The 27,579-nt window shown below is 39.4% G+C and overlaps 1 protein-coding gene across 4 annotated transcripts in view; it reads right to left on the bottom strand.

Moving 5' to 3' along the window:
- The window catches only part of LOC108695756 (Kv channel-interacting protein 2), a 308,619-nt gene that overhangs the window by 60,524 nt on the left and 220,516 nt on the right, over positions 1-27,579 (bottom strand). The window contains exon 1 of one of the 4 annotated variants that reach the window (XM_018224726.2): positions 3,726-3,897. The exons of the other annotated variants lie outside the window; for them this stretch is intronic. Coding sequence (XP_018080215.1) covers positions 3,726-3,858 — 133 coding nt within the window. The 5' untranslated portion in view covers positions 3,859-3,897. Of the gene's footprint in view, positions 1-3,725; positions 3,898-27,579 lie in introns of those variants that run through there. 4 annotated transcript variants of the gene reach the window in all.

Below are 27,579 nucleotides of genomic sequence, written 5' to 3' on the forward strand. Positions count from 1 at the left end.
TCTTGCCCGCTGAGGTCAATGAGAATTGCTGAAAAATCATTCATCAAATACATAAGGGGAAATAAACTAAAAAACATGTCTGGTGGTCACATCAGGCGCATGATGAAGAGATTATACTGCACTTAGATTGTAAGCTCTTGGGACCAGGGACCTCTTTCCTCTTTGACACTCTTTATCTGAAATGCAATGGTACTTTGTATTTATTATTGTAATTCTATTAATTTATTGCTCTGCAGTACAGTGCTGCATACATAAGTAGCATTAGATAAATAATAAATATACATATTGTACATACTTCTATAGGGTGATGGCACTTTAATGTGCCTTTATTAATAGTAGGCTGGGCAGCCTGGTACCTACATGTGGTTAATAGGTTCCATGCTGCTTTTTCCCAAGGTGAGATCTCTGGCAATTCAGATGAGCAAAATAATTGCTTACTGCCATCACTGTGGTCAGAATTATTTTGCTTTCACACTTGCTATCTTAACATTAATTAGGTGAATTTGTTTAAGGGTAAGGCCACACAAGGAGATTCGGGGAGATTTTGTCGCCTGTCGAATAATCGCCTCGTCTTTTGAGCGACTAAATCCCCAAACTGTTTCAGCGTTTTTCCCCATAGGCTAGAATGAAAAGTCGTCTGCGCGAATTCACACGTAGCCTATGGGGAAAAACGCTGAGGCAGTTCGGGGAGATAGTCACTCAAAAGACAAGGCGATTAGTCGCCAGGCAACAAAATCTCCCCGAATCTCCTCGTGTGGACTAGCCCTAAAGAGGCAGTATACTCCCTATACAACATGAGTTTTAACGAAGAGGACTTGTGTTTAACGTGCTTTTTGCCTGTTGTTTTAATCATAATTAATCTATGGTTCTTGCTATTTATTGAGCTAAATTGGCGTGAGAAACTGAAGCTACTCCATGTTTGGTCCTTGCAGTAGATATTTCAATTATCAAAGCTCAAATGTTCCCTTTGCCTAATGGACTTCTGTGCACTGGGAATCAAATTCTCTATCTCGCAAGGATCAAACATGGAGTAGCTTCAGTTTCCCTGTTTATCTCAACAAATAACAAAAACCATAACTTTATCACCATTAAAACAATGGTTGAAAAGGGGGTATACTCTCCCTTTAAAAGAGAACTAAGTTCTAAAAATGAATATGGATAAAAATGCCATATTTTATATACTGAACTTATTGCACCAGCCTAAAGTTTCAGCTTGTCAATAGCAGCAATGATCCAGGACTTCAAACTTGTCACAGGGGGTCACCATCTTGGAAAGTGTCTGTGACACTCACATGCTCAGTGGGCTCTGAGCAGCTGTTGAGAAGCTAAGCTTAGGGGTCGTCACTAATTATAAAGCAGAAAATTAGGTTTGTTTGTAATATAAGCTGATGCTGCAGGGCTGATTATTAAATATTAATGCTAATTGCAATGGTGTCTGTGCTGCCATGTAGTAATTATCTGTATTAATTACTAATCAGCCTTATATTGTGACATTTTTATTCTATGTGTACTGTATATTGTGAGTGGGTCAGTAAGTGACAGCAGCACAGAGCATGTGCAGGGAATCAGCAGAAAAGAAGATGGGGAGCTACTGGGGCATCTTTGGAGACACAGATCTTTACTGCTAAAGGGCTGTGGTTGCCTTGGAATGTTCAACATTTCAAGCCTAATTCTTTAGTTAAGCTTTACTTCTCCTTTAACTTGACAAGCTCAATATAGCTCTTCACCCTTTGTTCTGATTGTTTGGTTTATAGATAAGCAAAACTCCATTATGCAGGTGGATTATCTGTGTACTGGTATTCTAATTATCTGCCTCACAACGACCAAACATGGAGTAACCTCAATTTCCTTTGCCCCGTTTAACTGAAGGACAACCACAGAAGGCTAAAAGTATAATCTGCACAAGCCCTATTTATTGAACTTCTGTTGAACAAGGGGGTACCCTAACATATAGTTACTATCGGGGTGCTGCTACCATGGGGCAGGGTGATGATCTTGCCTTACCCACAAGGGCCGCAAAACTGAGTTCCTGATAACATTATGAGCTGGATGGTCTTCAAATAAGAATTTTGTCTCTCTGCACTAGCGATGTTAGCACAGAGAGACCAAGGGTCCCCTCCCCCCCTCGACCTGCGCTGAAACGCCAGAAGGGAAGTGTGCAGCAGAAGGGGCAGCTTAGGAAAAGGCTGCCAGGGGCTCACCAAAATAATCCATGGTTATTATATTATAATTTTGTAAGATTTTCAATTTGAAAAACATAAGTAAATGGATCTATTTATGCTATGTGATATTTAGGTAGCAAGTAGCAAACATCAATATCAAGTAGCTAAAGCCAAGATATGAATTTGTATCCACTGGGACAATTCATGGCAATTGGATTCAACTTTGTAATGTGTGTGTCATATTTCAGCCAAATATTGCAATTTACTAAATCATTTTAGAGACAAATCCTGACTCCCATTACTGTGCCACGTCCCACCGGGACAGTAACATATTGTCTACAACCTACATGTAATTTGTACCAGCAACGAGCAACGTTTGTATTCATTTCTCCAGAGCAACAGTGACCCATGTAATCAGTTGGCAAGAACACAGAACCATGGTTTCACCTTCACTGGTCACTTTGCTAATATTGTTGCAATATGAAGCAAAAAATAAAAAACAGATTGCAAGCTCAAAGGGTTAGGACACAGCGTGTCAGAAATGTTAGATTCTCTTTATGTTTCTTTACAGCTGACTCATGGAAAGATCAAACTACATTCCAGTCTAACATTACTCTACATAGGTTTTAGCAGAGGTGTCTAGCCAACACCTTGTCCAGTCTCATGTTTCACAATTCCAATTATATTATATTGCATGGGATGGGGGGGGGTTCTTTTACCCATAGTAGCTCGCGTAGGAACACAGTGGATCCATTTCTCTATTTAGGCTCAGTTTCTAATTCCCCTCTGTACAAGAAGAATGTTCCATGCTGTAATATAGACAAGTGGTACTCAACTCAACACAAACTTCACCCCAGGGATGTCCAACCTGTCGACCTTTGTTTTAATAAACACCTACTAATGTGTGTTTGTGATAGATCGTGTTTCAGAACAGCGACAGCAAAAGGGTCCCAAACTGGGCAATTCCATCTGTCACTGGAATGTAGGGGGATCAATCACTTTCTACATGCAAGAACATCAATGATCAATTGAGTCATTCAGTCTTCTATTGACTCAAGCTCCAAATTTAGAAAGTGGGCTCTATGGGGCAGGGACTACCACAACAAACATTTACAGGTCTACATATAATTAGTACTTTAATGTATCAACATTTAGTTCTACAGGTCCCCAACTTCTATTACGCTACATCTCCCTGAAGCCAGGGGTAGGGCTTGGAGAGGCAGTGCCACAGCAATTTGAGGGTTCCAAGTTGGAGCTAACATATATACAGTAAATATTAGTTAGTGACTGTCTTGTATACCAAAAATTCATATTTCCTTTGCTCCCAGGCTAGCTCTTCAGTCTGTGACCCCCACCTGTTCTAGTATAGTGCTGCAGAATATGAGTGTGTTATCTCTTAAAACAAGACACCGATAAAGCCCTTGTATTGTTGAGCTGATAATTGGTTCATCTAATTCTAACACATGGTTGGGCATGAAGCTTGTCTATGAACAGATTGATCAGCAGCACTGTCAAAATGTAAAGGTAATCATTTCCAAAGCTGCTTAGAGCATCAGGACTTACCTTCCTCAGAAAAGTCAATAATCCCCAGGAAGTGCAAAAGTTTGAGGGAGCTGAAGATTAAGAAAACAATGCCGACAGTTTGCAGTCCCTCTGACTGCCACTCCTCCTCCAGGATGGTCCTAGGCAGCACCATAGCACTGAGGGCGGAGAGGCAACACGGCTACCCTGGGCTTCCACATCCACTGCTAAGGGCAATACAGCTCAATGCAAGCGGCACACACAGTACAATAACAATGTCTTCTCCATGAGCCCCCCAGAAGGTGCCTGACAATGTGGGGGTCTGTGCAGTCTGGATACTACTTGCTTCTTCTCAGATTCACCTCTTCTTCTAAGCTCTGTTGCTCCCAATGTATCTGCTTATAAGCAGTATTACTGCACAGTCTTTAATATTCAACAGGTTACTTGTTGCGTCTTATAACAGCACTTTTCTGGAGAGGGGGAGATTTTGTAACCCAACAAATATGGGGGGTCGATTATATTGGCTCCACTGATCTCTGCTGTCTGGTAGGACCACAAAATACGTTTGTTTGCTATAATACTGTTCCCCAGTATCTCCACGAAAAGCCAGAACTGTCCCCAGATTCTTCTCCCCCCAGTATTGTCTGTTTAACACAATGCTCTTCACATTATCTTCTTCAGCATCCTTCCCACAATCTTCTGTATAATACAGCTCTTTCCACAGTATCTTCTCTATAACAGTGTCCTTCCCAGGAATTTATGTATAATACAGTACTTTACACAGTATTTGCTTTATAACATAGTGTCCTTCCCAGTATCTTCTGTACAATACAGTTCTTTCCACAGTATCTTCTCTCTGACACAGTGTCCTTCCAAGTTTCTTTTCTATAACACAGTGTCCTTCCCAGTATCTTCTGTATATACAGTACTTTTACAGTATATTCTCTATAGCACCGTTTCCTTCCAAGTATCTTCTCTATAATATAGTAGTTTCCACTGTACCTTCTCTATAACATAGTGTCCTTCCCAGTATCTACTGTATAATACAGAACTTTCCACAGTACCTTCTCTATAACACAGTGTCCTTCCCAGTATCTTCTGTATATACAGTGCTTTTATAGTATATTCTCTATAACACACTGTCCTTCCCAGAATTTTCTGTACATGCAGTACTTTCCACAGTATCTTCTGTATACCACAGTGTCCTTCCCAGTATCTTCTCTATAATATAGAACTATTTGCAATATCTTCTCTATAACCAAGTAATCACCGCTGTAACACAGTACTTGTATAGTAAATTCTATGTTCCACTACACTCTTTCCTAGTATCTGCTCTAAAATACATCACTCTTTTCAGAATAAGTATCTTCTCCATAACAAAGAATTCTTTCCTATCGGAGTATCTTCTCTCTAACAAAAACCACAGTTTTCCCAATATGTGTATAACACAGGACTCTGATCAGCCTCTGTGTGTCCTGCAGAGCAGAATACATTTCAGTGTATAAGTATGTTCTGTAGAAAATATGACTCTTCTCAGCATCAATATCTCTTCTACTCTTCCCCAGTATCGTTATCTTCACTGTGACACAGTACTCACCCCAGCTTGTTGCTTCCCTGATAGAACAACTGACCTGATGCAGGAATATCCTATATCCAAGGGAAACTTTTTTTGTGTCTTCTCCTCCTCCCAAGTCCAGGTTTGTTTTTCACTCTCTTAACGGCAGAAAAGGAAAAGAAAAAAAATCTCTTGTCCTTGAGTGTGTCCAGGATAATGGCACTGGGAGTCCCAGTTCTCCCAACACAACGCCACTAATGGGCTACTTTCAGCTAACAAGAGCTTTCCTGACGTTTTCCTTCCGGTCACATACTTAATCTACTTTTGCTTCTCATGTTGCCTACCCGTACTAAAGGAGCACAGAAACAGGTAATTCATTTCAGAGCACAATGTGTGGCTTTTCCCAAGAGTTGCGAGTCAGTGTGTCTTGTGCACCCCTCCTTTCTTGCTCCTCACCCAGCAAGGGTTCTCTGCTGTCACCAATATGCAAAACTGCCCCCCTCAAACTCCCTTCCTCACAGCTTCCCTCAGCTGTGTTTAAATTAACTCCTTTCTCAGGCATTGGAGGAAAGCAACACATTTATTTATAAAGTTACAGCAGCTAGCTCTTGCTGGTGGATGTTAGATAACCTTGTCTTCCAAGAGGACATCAACCCTCCAAAGAAATCAAACTCGTCTTCTCAGCACTTGGTATTTTTTTTTGTATGGCTAAGTGTTTCTGGTTGCCCAAGGGTTAATTGATTATGCAGGCAAACTCTCCAGCGAGAGCTGCTCTGCATATGGAGTACACTGTCCCTCCTTGTGTTTGTACTGTGTCAAAATGGAGCAGCTCCGCAAGGCAGCCCAGTTGCTTTGTTAGTATGATGCCAGTGATCTCACACTCACCTTAGACCCACACTAAGGGGCCCATTCACCAAGCTCGAGTGAAGGATTCGAGGTAAAAAAAATGTGAATTTCGAAGTTTTCTTTTGGCTACTTCGACCATCGAATAGGCTACTTCGACCGTCGACTACGAATTTGACTTCGAATTGAAGGATTCGAACTAAAAATCTATCGAATATTCGACCATTCGATAGTCAAAGTACTGTCTCTTTAAGAAAAAACTTCGACCCCCTAGTTCGCCACCTAAAAGCTACCAAACCCAATGTTAGCCTATGGGGAAGGTCCCCATAGGCTTGCCTAACTTTTTTTGGTCGAAGGATATTCCTTCGATCGTTGGATTAAAATCCTTTGAATCGTTCGATTCAAAGGATTTCATCGTTCGATTGAATGATTATTCCTTCGATCATTCGATCGAACTTTTTGCGCAAAATCCTTCGACTTCGATATTCGAAGGATTTTCATTCCCAGTCGAATATCGAGGGTTAATTAACCCTCGATATTCGACCCTTGATGAATTTGCCCCTAACTAACATCAGGAAACAGTTCTTTTAATAAAGTAACTGAGTATTTGTCAATACTGGATCACTGAGGTCCCAATACAAAAAAGCAAATGGCTTGGGTAGCTGTGCTGTATGGAAACTCCTACCTTCCAGGGGAACCATATCCAGGGAGACCCCTCAAAACCTACTGATATTAATGGCAAATATGCTTGGAAGAGTAATATGAGCAAATATAATTTATGTAAATGATTATTTACATAATATAAATTTGCTCAAAGTAGAGTCCTGCACAGAACCAATTTCTAAGACCCATACCAGACCCAAACCCGCAACCCGCATATTTACCCTCTTTGATCCACCACCTGACCAGGACCCGCAACTGCCTTATCCGCAACCTGACCATCAAACAGGAAATGATGGTGCTACAAACTGGAAGTGATGTCATCAAAAGTTTTGTAACACTTTAAAAGGAGTAAAATATAGACAATATTACATAAGATAAGAAATTTAGATGAGTTCCCTTTAAGATATTTAACAAGTATTGTACCATTATGTGAACATAGAAGTCAATCATTTGTTACTGGAAACTGGAGTATAGGTAGGGGATTCCTTATCCATAAACCCACTATCCAGAAAGCTCAGAAGTACGGGAAGGCCATCTCCTACAGATTCCATTTTAATCATATAATTCTTTTTTTTTTTAAATGATTTCCTTTTTTTCTAAAATAATAAAACAGTAGCTTGTACTTGTAATGGTAATTACGCTGCATAAGTCCATATTGGTGGCAAAACAATCCTATTGGGTTTATTTCATGTTATTAAACAGGTGATCCAAATTACAGAAAGATCCCTTATTTGGAAAACCCCAGGTCCTATGCATTATGGATGATAGGTCCTATACTTGTAATAACAAACATGTGACTCAAATGGGGGGGGGGTAACAGCTAAACAACTACATTCCTCTATTAGAAAATAACTTTTCCCCATTAGAAATGCTACTAGGAATTACGATCTATATATATGTAAGAGCTTTGTGCTGGAATTGGTATAGTGCATGACAGAGGTTCTATGACCCACATGTAAAGGTTTCCCATAGCTCGGTGGAACAGAATAGATTTGACTGTGTTCTTTTCAAACCTCTGGGGAAAACCAATTTTCTTTTCTTGAACTGATTTATGACAAGTGGGTCAATGATTCCATATAGTGCCGGCATGTAACAAGTGGCAACGTTTGGACTTTTGCTTTAAAAACTGTCAAGCAACAATTTTAACAAGTATCGTGCCTGGTTCCCACTAGAATATAATCTGCCCTACAACACAGTATAGGGGTGTCAAAGGGTAACAGCAACTGGATATTTTTACCCACCCACCAGCATCATTCCACAGCTAACTAACACAGACGCTATTGCATATTGAACAGTAGTATCTTCTGCCATAGGACAGGGACCACTGCAGCACACTTGCTTGCCCCCATCTTCCCCTCTTGAATACAGTGTTGCTGAAAGTAGGCAATGTTGCATTCTAGGGGGCAGCTGCAGTTCCCCTAATATTTCCTACAGGTTTCTTAATCAGCTGGTTTACAATATTGTTTCAGGAGTCAGAGCCAGCAATGCAGAAAGGCAAACACTGCGGGGCACATTTACTTAGCTCGAGTGAAGCAATAGAATAAAAAATACTTCGAATTTCTACGTATTTTTTTGGCTACTTCGACCATCGAATTGGCTACTTCGACTACGACTTCAACTACGAATCAAATGATTCGAACTAAAAATCGTTAGACTATTCGACATTCGGTAGTCTAAGTACTGTCTCTTTAAAAAAAAATTCGACCACCTACTTCGCCACCTAAAACCTACCGCGCACCAATGTTAGCCTATGGGGAAGGTCCCCATAGGCTTTCTAGCCAATTTGTGATCGAAGGAAAATCGTTCGATTGATGGATTAAAATCGAACAAATAGCGCTAAATCCTTCGACTTCGATATTCGAAGTCGAAGGATTTAACTTTGACAGTAGAATATCGAGGGTTGATTAACCCTCGATATTCGACCCTACGTAAATGTGCCCCTGCTTGTCATGGCAATAACATTCACAAGTAACATTTACATTTACAAATGACAGTGAAAACGTAATGCATATTGGAAAGTTGCTTAGAATGACATTTTCTTTCACGAGGCAAAACACTGTTTTAGGGTGGAGGACCCATTTAATCATATAGTGCACCAATTCGATTTAGCACCTGTCCACTGCGTTTATGTTACTTTTAGGGTTCAGATTAATGCTGAAAGAAAAATGGAGACATCACTATTAACCCCTTGCCAAAGTCTGTACCTGCCTCTCAATGCCATAAATTCTATATATATTTATGTTGCCTGGCACATATGAAGCACAGCCAAACCAAAACATTAAATATCACCCTTACTGACCTTCAGGCTGGGCACCCATCCACTGCACTGTAACCCCCAGGGACCACATTTCCACTGTTTGATAACCACTGCCAGATCTATCCTTGTTATATTGCAAATAACCATTAGAGCATCTGCTAGTGTTCCACTCTCTGGCAAAGCCACACTCGTTTAGTACAGGGCTCAGTGTTAATAAATCACAGTTAGCTCATCTCACATAGGGGTAAGGGTTGAAGGAAATGTTTACCTAATTAACTTTTAGTATGATGTAGAGAGTGACATTCTGAGACAATTTGTAATTGGTTTTCATTTTTTATTATTTGTGGGTTTTAGCTTTTTATTCAGCAGTTTACAATTTCAGCAGTCTGGTTGCTAGGTTACAAATTATCCTAGCAACCATGCATTGATTGGAATATGAATGAATGAGCAATGTCAAACCTGAAACATTTTGGTTAAAAATAGCACATGCCTCCAAGTTAGGAATTTTAATTGCAATTGATAGTTTCACATTTGGATCACCTTGTCGTCACTACAAGGGCCAGAAAGGTCCTTCTTAATACAAGAAGTGCAATTAAAAGACTTCCAAAAATAAAAGGTATTATTATGCTACACACATAGTCTTAAAACCAGTGCCCAGCATTAACCTTCACTTAAAGGTGTTTTCGCCTTTAAATTAACTTTTAGTATAATGTAGAGAGTGATATTCTGAGACGATTTGTAATTGGTTTTCATTTTTTATTATTTGTGGATTTTGAGTTATTTACAGAAGCTTTTTATTCACCAGCAGTCTGGTTGCTGGGTTCCAAATTATCCTAGCAACCGTGCATTGATTGGAATAAGAGACTGGAATATGAACAGGAGAGGGCCTGAATAGAAAGCTGAGTAATAAAAATAAATGCCTTACAGAGCAGTTGTTTTTTTTTTTTGTTTTTTAGATGGTGTCAGTGACACCAATTTAAAAGCTAGAAAGAGTCCGAAGAAGAAGTCAAATAATTAAAAACCTATAAAACTTAATAATGAAGACCAGTTGAAAAGTTGCATAAAATTTGTCATTCTTTAACATACTTAAAATTAATTAAAGGTGAACCACCCCTTTAAACCAAGATGGTGGTGGGGGGGGGGTGGCACGTAGGCTTCTGCTCTCCTGCCCCCTTACCCATGCCCCCAGGGCTGTATTTAGGTTCAATGCCTAGGCTTGTTGATGTCATGCGTTTCGTGTCACGCTTTCAGCGGAAGTGATGTCATCGCGTAGTGATCGCGATGTCACTTCCGCAGTCTATCTCGGACCCCTCAGCTCCGTCACTGGATTTCCTATGGAAAACCATGGCAGAGGGTGGGGAGGGTTTTTTTTTAAATAAATTAAAAAAATAGGCACCCCCAAAACCATGCAGACCTAGGCACAGGCCCTCGGGGGCCGATATATAAATACGGCCCTGCATGCCCCCTTTACCCTTCTCCATCATTCAGGCTATAAAGCAAGGGGTTGTCCCCTTTGTTCTCTAGCACTTACACCCCTGGGAATAATAAATGACTCCTAATTTATTTACAGTTATAAAAAAATCCTGGATTTGTACACTATTTTAAATCACAGAAACTGTAAGGTATATTTATCTTCTCTTCCCAATCACTATTTAACTGATTGTGGTTTTCAAACAGTCATTGAACTTTACCCATCTCTGTATTACGAATAGAATTCCCCCTACCATATATAATAAATAAACACCAGACGTCACTGAGGAGTTCTGCTACTGAAAGAAAATCACTTGCCCTGCAGCCCTTATGCCTTGGTGTGAGCTCCAAACTCCTCCGTGACTTTAATCATTCATAGATTTCACAGCAAGGGAAGCATTATCCTATATAAATATAATTCAACCAGAAATAGGCGATTATCCTGCATTCCGCTGGCAACGCTCCATGTCTCATTTAGTGCAAGTGTCAGGGCGTCAGGGTGAGAAGTTAACATTAAAGCAGCTTCCAATTTATATATTTAAAGGGGTGCTGGCACCTATCAAAAACCAATTACATACAATGTCCTGGGGATTCTTATATATAAAATACAGAAAATAAAACTTGTCCTCCTATATCAGTTATGGAAAGAAAGCTAAGCATATTCCTTTAGCAACCTTTAGATTGTAAGCTCTTGTGAGCAGGGCTGTCAGGGCCGTGTTTGTTATAAATAAACGTGCTGCATAACTTTATATACTATATAAATAAGTGATGATGATGATGTAACAGTAGAGGAACACTCAGAGACATAGACATCTAAACCTAATGTTAAAAGGGTTGTTCACCTTTAAAGGGTAGAGACTGATGCAGAGAGTGATATTCTGAAACAATTTGCAATTGGTTTTGATTTTTTATTATTTGTGGTTTTGGAGTTACTTTGCTTTTTATTCCGTTTGCAATTTCAGCAATCTGCTTGCTAGGGTTCAAATTACCTTAGCAACCACCTATCAATTTGAATAAGAGACTGGAATATGAACAGGAGAGGCCTGAATAGAAAGTTGAGTAATAAAATGTAGCAATAACAATACATTTGTAGCCTTACAGAGCATTTGCTTTTAGATGGGCCCCCCATTTTGAAATCTGGAAAGAGTCAGAAGATAAGGGCAAATGATCCAAAAACAATAAAAAAAAAAAATAATGAAAACCAATTCAAAAGTTTCATACTAAAAGACATACTAAAAGTTGGCTTAAAAGTGAGTTACCCCTTTAAGTTTACATTTAGTATGTTATAGAATTGCTAAGTATTTTTTTTCCTAAGCACCGTTTAAATTGTTCTTTATATATATATATATATATATATATATATATATATATATTTTTTTTTTTTTTATATAGTTTGTAAATTATTTGCATTCTTCTTCTGACTCTATCCAGATTTCAAATGGTGGGTCACTGACCCAATCTAAAAAACATATGCTCTGTAAGGCTACAATTGTATTGTTATTACTCGTCTTTCTATTCAGACCCTCTCCTGTTCATATTCCAGTCTCTTATTCAAATCAATGCACGGTTGCTTTGGACCCTAGCAACCAGATTGCTGAAAATGCAAACTAAAGAGCTGCTGAATAAAAAGCTAAATAACTCAAAATACCACAAATAATTAAAAAGGAAACCAAATGCTAATTGTCTCAGCATATCACTCTCTACATCATACTAAACGTTAATTTAAAGGTGAACAACCCCTTCAAAGAAGGCTCTGTCTGTAGGGATGGGCGAATTTTTTCGCTGAAAAATGACGCCCATAGACTTGTATCGCAGTGTGCGTAAAAAAAAAAAAAGACGCGCGTCAAAACAATTTTGCCACGCGACAATTTTTTTTGACGCCCATAGACTTTAATGGGCGTCTGCGACATTTCGCCGGCCGCGAATTTTTGGCGAAGCGAAACGGGTCAAATTCGCCCATCCCTATCTGTCTGTGTAAAGCCAAGGACATCCCTCGGACTGAGTATAAACAAGTTACAGTAGGGATGCACCGAATCCAGGATTCGGTTCGGGATTCGACCATTTTTCAGAAGGATTCAGAATCGGCAAAAACCGAATCCGAATTTGCATATGCAAATAAGGAAGTAAAAAATGTTTTCCCCCTCCCACCCTTAATTTGCATATGCAAATTAGGATTTGGTTCGGTATTTGGACGAATCTTTCGCAAAGGATTCGGGGGTCGGCTGAATCCAAAATAGTGGATTCGGTGCATCCCTAAATTACAAACTAAACATTACTAAATAGATATTTATTGTAAAGCTCTGGCACTAACAGGGTACAACATGGCTCCAAATGGAAAAACAATCTAATGTGCATTCAGATTATACATGTGGTCAGAACCACAAAGAATCTCTGGGTTTAAAGTACCATTTAAAGAGACAATCAGTCAGCAGGACCCAGAGTATTAAGGCCTTACATCAATCTAAGATGTCATACATAACCCTCGCATGGACATTTATATTTATATGCTGGTGTGGGGCTGATTTCTCCTGTCTGCCCTTATTTCAAGCCATTTTAGAAATCATGATTGTTCCATTTTCGCAGAGAGAAACATCTATGGCATCTTGGAAGGTTTAAGGTGCTGTCATTTCAGATTTTTCCAGATCATTTTTTAATAAAAAGAATATGCAATATATATTGATAACACCTTCCACCAATACCAAACCAAAAAGCAGGGTGAAGCGCAGGGTCAAAATATACATGAGAAAAAATAGGAAAAGGAGAGAAAAAGTAGCCCTTTTAAAGTTGCACCCTCTCACTCTACCAAAATGAATTGCCTCATTGTTAAAACATAATTGTTTTAATGATGGATATTTGTAAGGGGAACCTGTTATAAGCTTAAAAATATTTATCAGGGTCAGGGTAGATATGCCACCAATGAGCTGGGAAACTTGGGGGTGAAGTTCTTGCCTTGGTGTTGAAGGTGTTGAAGTGAAGAGGTTAGGCTGGTAATAAAATTAATAGACTGGAGCAAATTAGTTATTGTCTGAAACAATAACCTGCATCAGCTTAACAAGAGAGCAGTATAGTTTGCACTTTTTTGCATTGCCCCTAATAAGCCTAAGAAACATATTTATCCAGCACCCAGATTCCCACATTATCACCCTTGTAATCAGTCACCCATTCCTATTTTGAGTTCCCACGCCTTGCCTATAGAAACAAAAAGAAATGTCTGCGGTGCGTTTTTTCCTCGTATAATGCAAGCTTTCTCAAGCGAAATAGTTTTTTGTTTAACCTTACAACTGACCAAAGATCCAGCCAATGAAATAAGTCTATGTCTAATTTGTTCATACACAATAAGCAGAGGGTCACATCAGTCTCGCCTAATACTGTACTTCTATACTTGAGCCAATGATAGGATCCAGTAGGGAGACCATGCTGCAGTCCTATCATCTCATACACATCTTCATGTTGTTTTGCTGTCTTTTTATCAAATCAAAACCACATGGGACTGTTTGGGTCAACAGTTTACAGTATGTTTCTCAAAATGATGGACAGCAGCCCACACTCCAAAAATGTTAAAATAGTAGTCTTTACTGGTGTTCTTAAAGGGGTTGTTCATCCAAATTTCCTGAGCTTTGATCTCCTGCACTGACGCCACAAGGAAATAAAACGTTTCTAAAACGTAGTTAAGCAAGAGGCTTTTTAGTAGAGAGCCCAGAATACTCAGCACCTGCACTTAGATACATTTGCAATAATTTAAGATAAGCAAAGATACAATTGTAACTATTTAAGATAAGCAAAGAAACAATTGTAACTATTTAGGATAAGCAGGTCTCTTGGGAGAACTGAGGCTTACAGCTTAAAGGACAATTTACCTTTATTAGCACAACTGTAATATTACATAAAACATGACCCTAAAACCCTCAGAAATACATTCAGACTTTCTAAAACCTGCCCGGTAAAACTTATTGTCCCTCTTTACGATTTTTAAATGTTGGGATGTATGCAACATGGTGAAGTGGGTTGCATTGCTGTCTTGCATGCTGGGGTCCTGGGTTTGATTCTAGCATGGTACAATATGCAAGGACTTCATACTGGCAGAGATACAGTATATATATCCAGCGTCGGACTGGGCCAGGAAAAAACCCAGTTGGCCCCGGGCTCTTGTGGGCCCAGATCCGTTTCTTAATGCGGCAAGTTATAAAAAAAATTTGTGCGCATTAACCCCGGTTGGCCCCGAGTCCGATCCTGTATATATCCGCCACTATGTGTTTAAATGATTGGTTTGTTTGATGTTTTGCACTATGAGAAAGGCTGGAGTGCTAGCCGAAACATCAGCAACTTTTTTGCTAAATAAAATTCACCTTTACTTTTCATAAGACCTGTGAGTGCTCCCCTTCCTTGTGGATATCTATGGACCCTTCATGCTGATAGCGCCCAGGCACATCATACTTTTTTCACGAGTTGTGCCGGCTACACACAGACTGCTATATATCTATATATATATCTATATATATCTATATATATCTATATATATCTATATATATCTATGATATATACAGTACAGAAAGCAGCTTTAAAGGCAGATTCACATCTCCATCCATTACAGTCGAGGTACAAATCTCCTGCAATATATCATTTAAACAGCAGGTGGCACTACAAATCTGCTTTATTTCTTCCATACAAGGTGCCCGTTCTTTGACATTGTCCTTCCAGCATTTTGGATTATACCATTTCTGCACTATATAATCCATATAAATTCCACTGTTTCTATTTGCTTTTCCCACTGAATTGCTAATAAAATGGCAAGCATTATGCCCTTTCTCCCTCCCCTTTTAAATGACCATTCAATGAGTGCTCTGCATTTATGGATTTAGAAAACATGAAATCCTACATTATGTTTATATTTTCTTGCTATTTCCATGACAGACGGGTGTTTAAAGGGATTGTTCACCTTCGAGTTAACTTTTAGTATGAGTTTTCCTTATTTATTATTTGTCTTTTTTACGTTATTATAGCTTTTGATTCAGCATCTCTCCAGTTTGCAATTCAGGGCCTGAATAGAAAGATGAGTATTAAAAAGTATCAATAACAATACATTTGTAGCCTTACAGAGCATTTGTATTTAGATGGGGTCAGTGACCCCCATTGGAAAGCTGGAAAGAGTCAGAAGAAGGTGGCAAATAACTCAAAACTATATATATAAAAAAAGACTGAAAAGTTGATTAGAATTGGCAATTCTATAACATACTAAAAGTTAACTTAAAGGTGAACCACCCTTTTAATATAAACATTTATTGCTCAGGAAAACAAGCAGATATTCTACCATTCTGGCTGTTTTCAGGTGTCTGATGTTTGGAGGAAATATTAGGTTGGCTGCTAAGGATTACAAGACTGGAGGAAACTTTAACAAACTTCATTTGTGTAGGTGAGGTTGGACAGACCAACACCCATTCCATGTGCTGAACCTTATCCCTGAGACCCACAGGGTCATTTCTGGGAAGGCAACATTATAGTAACTGCTGCAGGACACATATTTGTAAGGGACATCACTTTGCCCCAGATTAGAGTCCTGCAGAACCAATTTGTTAAACCTGAGCCGTAACCCGCACCTATAACCCGCATACTTAAACACTTGGACCCGCTACCCGACCCAAAAGTACCTTATCCACGACCCGCTGACCATCAAGAAACAGAAAGTGGTGTCATTGTAAAACTCGATATTGAGAAGACCCGTGACCCGACCTGCAAACTTGGAGAACCGCTGACCTGCGTCTATGCCCGCTCCCGAAACTTCTACCTGCAACCCGCAGGGTACTGCAGGTTTTTGTGCGTAACCTGTGGGTACTCAACCTGCTGCAAGGCTCTACCCCAGATTAACCATGTAGGGACCCACCCCCTGACGTTTGTACAAAATATAGAGGCCTACACCCTACCCAAGCCCCCAAACAATGTGGATCACCTGCACGGTTGAAGAATTAGGACTTTCCCACCACAGAACCAAGGATTTTTGGGTAACCATCCCCAGCACAAGCCTCTATTTAGTGTTCTAGGCCAGAGGAAGAACAATTTGCTGGCAGATGCTGGGTGTCAGCTTTTTATACACAGATATACCTGGTACTTCTTAGGGTTTGACTGTATATAGTATGAATAAATGACATTACTTAGGGATTTTCACCCCAAAAGTAAGAGGCATATTTATTGGATCCTATTCCTTACAGTAGAGTTTTGCAACCACGCACCCATGGACTTGAGCCAGACCTTGGCAATGTCAGCGCTAGTCTGGATGTGCTTCGAAGGATCCATGCTCCAATGGGCCGTAAATCGCTATGCTATAGAAATCACTTATGTCAGTATATTAATTTAGACAGCTGGTCCTTGGACCAAAGGTTTTGTGAATCCCAGAGCACAATTGTCAGTTTACTCCATAAAAGGCAGCTGATTGTCCACGGACTGTATAACAGCAAAGTCACTTGGTATGGAAAATTAAAACCAAAGTTCTGATGCAAAAAAAAAGTCCTAATATTCTTGTAACACTTTCAAAGGAGCCTAATTGCCAAGGAACATAGCTACAATGGTCAGAAACATAGATTAGAGTGCAAGTGACATATTATACCATTGCTAGATATTATTTTTATTAAATATATCAGGCATGTCCAAACTGCAGCTCTACACCTGTTGTTGAACTAAACAACTGACTCAATTTTTTCAAATAATCCAAATTTTTAAAAATGATTCCTTTTTCTCTGTAATAATAAAACAGTAGCTTGTACTTGATCCCAACTAAGATATAATTAAACCTTATTGGAAGCAAAACCAGCCTATTGGGTTTATTTAATATTTAAATGATTTCCTAGTAGATTTAAGGTATTGAGATCCAAATTAGGAAAACCCCAGGTCCTGAGCATTCTGGATAACAGGTCCAATACCTGTACAACGAACCTCCAAACCTGCTGTTTTCTATACTGATATCTGTATTACATTTTGCAGTGACCCCCTCGACCAGCGACCCGGGAATAAATACTGTAGCTATAACTGTGTTATATAAGATCAAAAAGGTTTTCATATTAGAGAGAGAATATTCTCAAACAGTCTGTTCCATTTTTGTATGTTAATGATCCCTGCGTCTTTAATGACTTGCTCAGATTTCCAGCTCTCTTTGTATTGACATGAAATCCCATCCAGTCTATAGCTCTTGATAGAATATCCTCTTGGGAAACCTGCCCTAAAGGCTCTTGAATGACTTTACTTTATAGGTCCGATATCCAACATGTTTACACTGCGAATGTTTATGTTGTGTGTATTGCCATTAGCCAATCAGATCTCTCGTTCTATTAACACCTTCTGAGAACAAAAGTTTTTCCAGCGCATTAAAATAAAGCTGTAATACTTTCAGGTGGGGGAATTCATATTCACAGTCAGCAGCGACGTGAATAAAATATCAGCTGTTTCTTCACATTATTTGGGTGCAATTTTTGTGTTTGCACTCGTTTGGCACAGTCTACTGCACGTAATACTGCCTGGCTTTAAAGAAACATACTGGATTATTTTCACGTACATAAGTATGAAGCAATAGCTCATTTTGTGGACTATTTGCATGGATTCCGAAGAATTCAATTTGTAAAGGAATTTTGTTATGCTCTGGAAACATTAAATATTCACTGTAATGGCACCTAAAATGTATTTGTAACCTTCACCAGGCCTGTTATAGTACTGATTCATAAATATAACCTTGTTGCCAGAACTATTGATATGTTTCTAAAAGAAAGAGAATTACCAGATGGTGATATTGCAACCTATCCACAGGAGGGCACTATTGGAAAAGAGAACAAACCATGCCTTGCGCTTCTCTCTTGCAACCTCCTTCTCAAGAGCTGCTAGAACGACTCCTTATTTATCCAAAGTGCCAACTAATTCTGCTGCAAGCTCTTGAAACAGACTCATATATCATGGGTGAAATTTTATAGAATCAATTAGATTGATCCTGCTTGTACAGTGAGCTGCTAATATATTGCGGCTGAATAAATACCATGCCCATAGCCAAGATATGTGACACAATGTATTCCCAAATTCACCCAATAGGTATAGAAATCATAATGGGATGGTGAACAGAGAAAGCTTAAATACACTATATTAAATGAAACAGATAGTGAAGTAACTTAGAAGGGACACTATACCTATTTGTCTGATGGAAATATTAAGAGAGTTACTACTAAATTGTCCTCAGACATTCTAACCAGATAAGTAATAAAAAGTAGCAGACTCATCTTCCAAGCCCTCTTGCCAAGTCTGGCATTCTGCGACTCATAACTCATAGCCTTCCCATTGTGTTATATTCCAGTTACAAAATGGACACCTGGTTTCTGCTGTTCACAGGGCCATGAAGCAAATACTCCAGAGCAGTCATGCTCAGGGCCATAAGTAGTCAATTATAATAAATCAAGTGTAATCAATCAATTATAAGCAATTAAGAAAAATCAATTATGAGAGAAATGTTGCTTCTGTCCCTGCACTTTAAAGGGAAACTATACGCTCACATTGTGCTTCAGTATTGTGATTAATAGTTATATGACCTCTCACTCTATAGGCTTTGAGCAAACTAAGGCAGTTGTCACTGCTATGGAGTATTTGCTTCATGGCCCTGTGAACAGCAGATCTCCATTTTTTAACTGGAATATAACACAATAGGAAGGCCATACCTCCCAACATTTTGGAAATAAAAAGAGGGATAAAAAAGTTGCTGCGAGGCAAAAATTTTTGACCACGCGCATTTTGTTGCCCCACCCCCTAATTACCATGTTTATTTTACAAAATTTGGCAGGTTATGAAAGTTTGAACATATTTCTGTGTTTTTTTTCCAGTTATTACAGTTTTGATAATAAAGCTGAATTGCCCTTTAAGCTGTGAGTCTAACTTTTCCCAAGGGACCTGTTATCTTATATTGTTACAATTACTTATTTGCTTATCTCAAAATTGCTACAAAATTATCTTATCTGCTGCTCTGGCTGTTCTGGGCTCTCTGCCAAAAGCCAATTAAGTTAGAAACGTTATTTCTTTTTCTGGCTGTTCAGTGCAGAGAAAAACAGGACTTTCCCGTGCAAATGAGGGTTGAGCTGTCAAAAGAGGGACTGTCCCTCTAAAAACAGACAGTTGGGAGGTATGGGAAGGCAGAATGCTAGACTTTGGCAAGAGGGCTTGGAAGATGAGTCTGCAATGAATTGGTTAGAAGGTCTGAGGACAATTTAGTAGTAACTCTCTTAATATTTCCATCAGATAAATAGAAAGGGAACATTAATAAATGAAGGTATAGTGTCCCTTTGAAGTGGCTTCACTATCAGTTATAGGTATAGAAACAAGGGAACCCTAGAAATAACTCCATCTTGGATGTGGCAGCAACTGCATGGTTCCACTAGTGAGTTGCTTCATTAAGTGTATGCTATTGCTGTTATTAACACAGAAGGCCGGAAATTATGCCATTCTAAGAAATATACAGGGGAAACTTCAACCATTGCCCCTTGCAAGTGATATGCCAAATAAATTTGTGTCCATGTTGATGCATCGGGCCCAAGTTAAGATGGCGGAAAATTAGCGTGCATCGGCAGTTGTGCTACAATTCTGCAAAAAACCTCCCATTGCTTCTAAAATTGCCATTTCACCTACAGTTGCTACCTGTCTGGTCTTGACCTTGGTTATAGCAGGTTACAAAACTAGGCAAAATTTCCCCATTGGTGCATAATATCATAGCCCCACCACCCCACATCATGATCCACCCCCAGACATCACAGAACAGCCCATAAATGTTACTGGAAGGCCCCTGATGTCACCAACCCTCCCACTGACATCAGAGGCTGCCTTCTTTGTCCAGATTTGAACTAGGATGACCCTAATTTCCCCATGCAACACAATCCCATGTGTGCCATTGCCCACTAGGTTATAGGAGCCTCAGAAGACCTTTCCCATCTCTTTCCTGAGTAAAGCAACAACAGAATAGTTCTCTGTTTTCCCTATGAATTTATTTCTCTCCTACATAGGTTTCGCCCCACGGCTGGTATTTTACCGACCTAGCAGGTAAAACACCTGCCAAGGCCGGTATTACAAATTTACCGGCAATGTAGTTGCCGGTAAATTTGTAATACCCTTAACAAAAGCTCTTGGCCCGCCTCCAATCCGCACAAAACGTAACTTTTATCCGCCTTCTGGCCATCACCCCCTTTTACGTTGTGGCCTGCCCCTTATACATCAGGGCCCACCCCTTTTACATCACGGCCCACCCCTTTTGTTACTGCCCCCACCACCGGTTGGTAGAAATTTTATAAAAAGGTGCCAACGCTACTCCTATGTCTCCAGCCATACGGTTATGGGAACTGTACAGGGGGTGCTGTGCTACCTGCTCCACTGCTTTAGATAACATTGGAAGAAGTAGGGTGATGATTTAATATATTTCAACAGAGTTGATAAATTAGGCTTCAGGATAAAATGACTGACAGTGGGAGATGGACCTGTTATTGGAGGAGACTAGGGGACAGCGGCAAATACTGGGGAACTGAAACGTCTATCTCATAAACATCTCATAAAAACTGGGAGCTGTACCTGTGGAACGAAGTGTGACATATGTGATGAAAAGTGATTTCTCTCTATTATGCGGAATATTTACAGACACAGACCAAAGTGATTCAAAAACTGTCAGTGTTTCTTTAAATGTGAAAACAGGCAATGCACCTGCACGGGCCAAGACACGGCTCCTCAGATCAGTTCTGTACTCGGGACACAGATAAAGTAGAGAGTTAGAATGGGAACACATTGTATTGGCTTAGCCTTTCATTTTTGGAATGTGCAGCATGGCTGTTCTGTGTTCATAATTTGCTGTGTAAACACAGAAAGGATTTCAAGCCACAAGCTGTTTCTTACTCAGATAAACACTTGGCTCTTCTAAAAAGAAAACAAAGCAAAGAACAGAAAGGGCTGCCGCATGCCAGGACAACTGCTCTATGTACAGCCTGGGAATTGGAGACAGAAATAAGCAAATCACTTGCACTTCATATCAAACAACAGAGATTATTGTGTTCTGGTTTCAGCTTTAGCCAAACTACAGAAACTGGACTGTTTTGCAGTTCTATAAATCCCCAATGGCAGGCAGTAAGGACACAGTTAGCTTGTGCCCCCTAACTCTGCTCTTTGCATGATGCTGCATTCCCTTGCACCCCACAATAAAAATAAATCCCTGTTGTGGTCTCGACCTCTGGGCTATCCTACTTAGCCCTGTCATGGCCCAGTCACCCACCATTTCTTTACCATCCACAGGGCCCACTTGCCTTCCATCATATTCGCTGTTGGGTGTCAATAATGTAAATAAATAATAGAATTCTTGGTTCAGTTTGAGATATTCAAAGTGTTTAGAACAAAAAAATGTAGTGCTGTTTTTTTAATGTTTTGCACATAAACACAGACCCAAGAGGAACAGCAATTGTAATCACAGAAGGTACAGGTATGGGACCTCTTATCCACAATGCTTGGGAACTGAGGTTTTCCAAATAAGGGGTCTTTCCATCATTTAAATCTCCATACTGGAGATAACTGGTGGTGGTTAACTTTTAATAAGTTATATAATGACCAATTCTAAGCTTTTTAATTTGTCTTCATTTTTTATATATCTTTTTAATTATTTGCCTTCATCTTCTGACTCTTTCAAGCTTGATGAAGCTGACCCCATATAAAAATAAATGCTCTGTAAGGCTACAAATTTATTCTTATTGCTACTTTTTAATACTTATCTTTCTATTCAAGCCTCTCCTCTTCATATTCCAGTCTCTTGTTCAAATCACTGCGTGGTATCTACCAACCAGATTGCAACCAGAGCTGCTGAATAAACGGCTAAATAACTCAAAAAACACAATAATAAATAATAAAAATATTTAAACCAATTGCAAATTGTCTCAAAATATCACTCTCTTGTATCACTCCCTTTAATTTACTTAAAAAATCATTGAAACATTAAATAAACCCAAAAAGAGTATTTTGCTTCCAATAAGGATTACTTATATGAAGTACAAGGTACTGTTTTTTTATTACAGGGAAAAAAGGAAATCATTTTTATTTGTGAATTATTTGTTTAAAATGTCTAATGGGAGATGGACTTTCTGTAATTCTAAACTTTTTGTATAACGGGTTCCATTTCTGTATAATTTAATTTGACTTTTTAACCTCCAGGAACAATAACACTGCATTGGATTTATTATAGATTTCAATTCATGTTGGATTTTGAAGGTTGCCAATAACATATGCAGAAAATGCCATCACACCTTGACCCTTAATTTCATGCTACAGTGATACACAACTAATAGAAAGCAGCCCCTTCCATAGATAATAGGGAAGAACCAACCAATGGGCAGCCATACATAAAAGCCTGTTAAACAGAAACCAGCCGTCTAAAACAGATGTTTTTTTTTCCCCAGAATATCATCTGACCACCAACAATGAGTTCTATAGTACTGTACTGAGTGCAATGCAGACAGAGTTTATAGGAATATATTCATGGTGTTTGCTTATAGTTTATATCTGTCCTTATTAAATATTTAAACAGCAAGCCCTGCCAACTTCCCAGTCACCAAAGCCCATGGTATAGCTGAGTCAGTGAGGGCAGAGCGCCTGTTCATAACCCGCTTCCTTTCATAATGATGCCAAGAGACAGTTAACAAGAGATAATTGCAAGGAAATTCAATTTGCTGAAGCAGCCGAACTTTCCAATTTCTTTCTGGCTGCACCAGAAGATTTTTAGCTTGATGGAACACAGTAAGAAAATATCTGATTTCTCATATACAATATTAAGGGGGTTATTTATCAAGCTCCGAATATCCGAACCACAAATAATTCGTAGTTTTAGAAAACTATGAATTATTTGAACTTGATTAAAGTCCGATTGTGTCAAAAAACTCATAATCCGAAACCCCGGCATCTAAAAGCTCTTGAGGTCCTGTATAAGTCAATGGGGAAGGTCCATTGTCTGCGCTGATGTTCGTACTCATATCCATCGATTTTGGGGATTCAACAAAAAAGATTTTTGAACAATTCTGAGTTTTCGGGGAAAGCTCTGAAGTTTTCGGAGTTTTGCCCGACCCTTTTTTTGGGTTTTTTTTTCTTAATAAATAAGGTCCATTCTGGAATTCCAAGTTGCTCAGAGTTTGATATTAAAAATACTGAGATAAATTCGGACCTTGATAAATAAGTGTTCTTTCTATTTTAGCTGTTCTGTTTAGGTATATCTGGGAAAGAACTCTCTAATTACCAACATAAACACTATATATGGGGCAAATTCACTAAGCGCCAAAGTGCCTAACGCTGAATTCGCTAGCGTTGGGCATTTTTGTTACTTCGCAAACTCACTAACGGAAGCTGGCGTAACTTCGCTAGTGTTGCTTCGCACCCTTACGCCTGGCGAATTTTGCAACGGACGTAACTACGCAAATTCACTAACGCGCGCATTGTTCTGAACGCTACCTTTTACGCTAGACTTCCTTCGCCACCTCAGACCAGGCGAAGCGCAACAGAGTAGATTGCTTCAAAAAAAGTTACAATTTTTTCTAAGTCCCAAAAAACGCTGGCGTTTTTTCTATATTATGGGTGATAGGCTCCCCTCCTTCCCCCCTACATTTCCTAACTCATGGCAACTTAAAGGAAAACTATACCCCCCAAATAATGTAGGTCTCTATTAAAAGATACTGAGTAAAACAGCTCATGTGTAAAACCCTGCTTCATGTAAATGAACCATTATCATAATAATATACTTTTTTAGTAGTATGTGCCATTGGGTAATCATAAACAGAAAATTGCCATTTTAAAAAATAAGGGCCGCCCCCTGAGATCGTAAGATTCACTGTGCACATATACAAACCACATGTAAGGTCACATGAGCCAATTAACAGACAGAGTTCTGCCTTTTGCTTCCTCACTTCTTCCTGTTCCAGTTAGTGTTGTAGTATTTCTGGTCAGGTGATCTCTGAGGCAGCACAGATAGAGTCACGAAATGGTGGTTCAAGGCAAGAGATGTAAAAGGGCAATATTTATGTAAATATATATTCCAGTTTGGTAAGATTCTTTAATATGTCATTCAATTTGATATAAACTATCTGTTGCTTAAGTATTCATTTTGGGGGTATAGTTTTCCTTTAACTATACAGTGGGCACATGTGTAGGGCAAAATAAAAATTTTATTTGATGTTTTGAAGGTTTCCCAGGCATTTGTAGTGCTGCTACATATTCCTCCATTGAAATTTGAATTTGGCGCCGTATGCAAATTAACCATCGCTAGCGTAACTTCGCTTCGCTTAGCGAATCAACGCTAGCGCAACTTCGCAACCTTACGCTACCCCTGAGCGCAACTTCAGATTTTAGTGAATTTGCGGATCGCTGGCGAAACTACGCCTGGCGAAGTGCGGCGAAGTTACGCCTGGCGCATCTACGAATCTTAGTGAATGTCCCACCATATCCAGGATATAAAAGAGGGGCAGATTTGGAGGATGATTTACAATTCTTTTCTGGCACAGATCAATTATCTAAATGACAAAAAGAAGAATTTTACCAGCCATTGGCTTTCATTGTGTTGATATTAAAAGAAAAATATTATGTAAGAAACAAGAATGTGCCAGTGCATTATACTCTTTTAAATATAGAAGGAATGTGCTTAAAAAGTGGCATTTATGGTTACTTTATTTAATATTTCTGCAAAAATCCAACTAGTCCCACCCATCTGTTCTACTTCTTCCCGGTTGTGCAGGGGAGCTTGCGGCACTCAGCACACTGTACTGTAGGATAGGAACAATTCAGCAGCTACAATTCGCTGAAGTTTCATTTCCGAAGTCGCCCGAAGTTTCCTCGTGAGGCAGCTTCGGGCGACTTTGGAAAACGAAGCGCTCCAAGTGCCATGCCGCTTGCGATCTACATTCTAGCCGGTGGGAAGCAGTTCAGGGAGATTAGTCGCCTCGAAGAAGAGGAGATTTGTCGCCAGACGATTAATCTGACCCTTAAAGATACAGTAATATTAACTTTCAGCCCAAAGTAAAACCAGCACCATATATTATTCAATATTGCCTACAATTTTAGGATGGGGTTTTAGCTATGCTATATGTCTCCTTTAAAGCAATGTTCATTCTTTGCTGCCAACTTTAGCAAAAGCAGATAGAATCCTGCTCTGCTCTTCAACTTACCAGGCAATATGAAATGACCAAATTCCACACTTTCTGAAGTCAAGTTCATTCAAGAAATTACTGATTGTGAGGAAAATTTTGTGAAACCCTAAAAACCAGGAAAAGCTTCAAAGTTGAATAATTTGTGAAGATTATTTTCTATTTACCAAACAGCCCTGATGTTGACTTTTAGAGGTTTTCGTTTTTTGTTCTCTTTAGTAATTGTCTGAAAAACGGGAATTTTTCATATTTTTTAGCATAGCTTTCAGTGTTTCTTTCCGTTCCTACTTTTCATATTCAGATCTTTTAATAAATGACATGCCATTCGTAGTTTTAGAGAAAATGAGTTTATTTGTGGTTTCAAAACCCCCCTAAAACAACTAAAAGGAGAATGTTCATCAATGGGCCGCAGAGTGTTGAACCAATTTATATCTGGAGAACTAGGTTGGTTAGGGTGTTGCTTCGAGTCAGTCTGGAGCAGGTTTATGGCGACAGTTTATTGGCCAACAAAAAAAAGGATAGAACATAACAGCAGACTAATCAATTGAACTTTTATGAAATATCTGATTTCTGTGTGTTATGCTTAGAGATGTCGCGAACTGTTCGCCGGCGAACTTGTTCGCGCGAACATCGGGTGTTCGCGCTCGCCGGAAGTTCGCGAACGTCGCGCGACGTTCGCCATTTTGGGTTCGCCATTGTTGGCGCTTTTTTTTGCCCTCTCACCCCAGACCAGCAGGTACATGGCAGCCAATCAGGAAGCTCTCCCCTGGACCACTCCCCTTCCCTATAAAAACCGAAGCCCTGCAGCGTTTTTTCACTCTGCCTGTGTGTGCTGAAGAGATAGTGTAGGGAGAGAGCTGCTGCCTGTTAGTGATTTCAGGGACAGTTGAAAGTTTGCTGGCTAGTAATCGTTTTGATACTGCTCTGTTATTGGAGGGACAGAAGTCTGCAGGGGTTTGAGGGACATTTAAGCTTAGGTAGCTTTGCTGGCTAGTAATCTACCTTCTACTGCAGTGCTCTGTATGTAGCTGCAGTGGGCAGCTGTCCTGCTTCTGATCTCATCTGCTGACTGCTGCAATAACAGTAGTCCTTGTAAGGACTGCTTTTATTTATTTTTTTGTTGTTTTACTACTACTACTACTACTACTACTATAAGAGCCCAGTGCTATTAGTCTAGCAGTGTTGGGGAGTGGGACTGGTGTGCTAATCTGCTGCTCCTAGTAGTTCAGCAGCACCAACTTTAATTTTTTTTTTTAATATTCATTTTTTTTTTATTTTACTTTTTTTTATTTTACTACCGCTGTAGTAGTGTATAAGTTGACCTTTTAGGCATTATTTGCCCTGTAGGCATTATTTGCACACTGTTTTCTTCAACCCGCCATCGAGCTGTGTGACCTTGTTCACATTCTGTCTAAATATCCATAATATTACCGTCTCCAGAAAAAACACCGGAGTCACTTTTTTCAAGCAGCCATAATATATTTTACGTAATCCGTATCCACCGCTGTAGTAGTGTATACGTTGGCCTTGTAGGCATTATTTGCACACTGTTTTCTTCAACCCGCCATCGAGCTGTGTGACCTTGTTCCCATTCTGTCTAAATATCCATAATATTACCGTCTCCAGAAAAAACACCGGAGTCACTTTTTTCAAGCAGCATTCATATATTTTACGTAATCCGTATCCACCGCTGTAGTAGTGTATACGTTGGCCTTGTAGGCATTATTTGCACACTGTTTTCTTCAACCCGCCATCGAGCTGTGTGACCTTGTTCCCATTCTGTCTAAATATCCATAATATTACCGTCTCCAGAAAAACACCGGAGTCACTTTTTTCAAGCAGCATTCATATATTTTACGTAATCCGTATCCACCGCTGTAGTAGTGTATACGTTGGCCTTGTAGGCATTATTTGCACACTGTTTTCTTCAACCCGCCATCGAGCTGT

The sequence above is a fragment of the Xenopus laevis genome, chromosome 7L, assembly GCF_017654675.1.
Source record: "Xenopus laevis strain J_2021 chromosome 7L, Xenopus_laevis_v10.1, whole genome shotgun sequence".
Taxonomy (NCBI): domain Eukaryota; kingdom Metazoa; phylum Chordata; class Amphibia; order Anura; family Pipidae; genus Xenopus; species Xenopus laevis.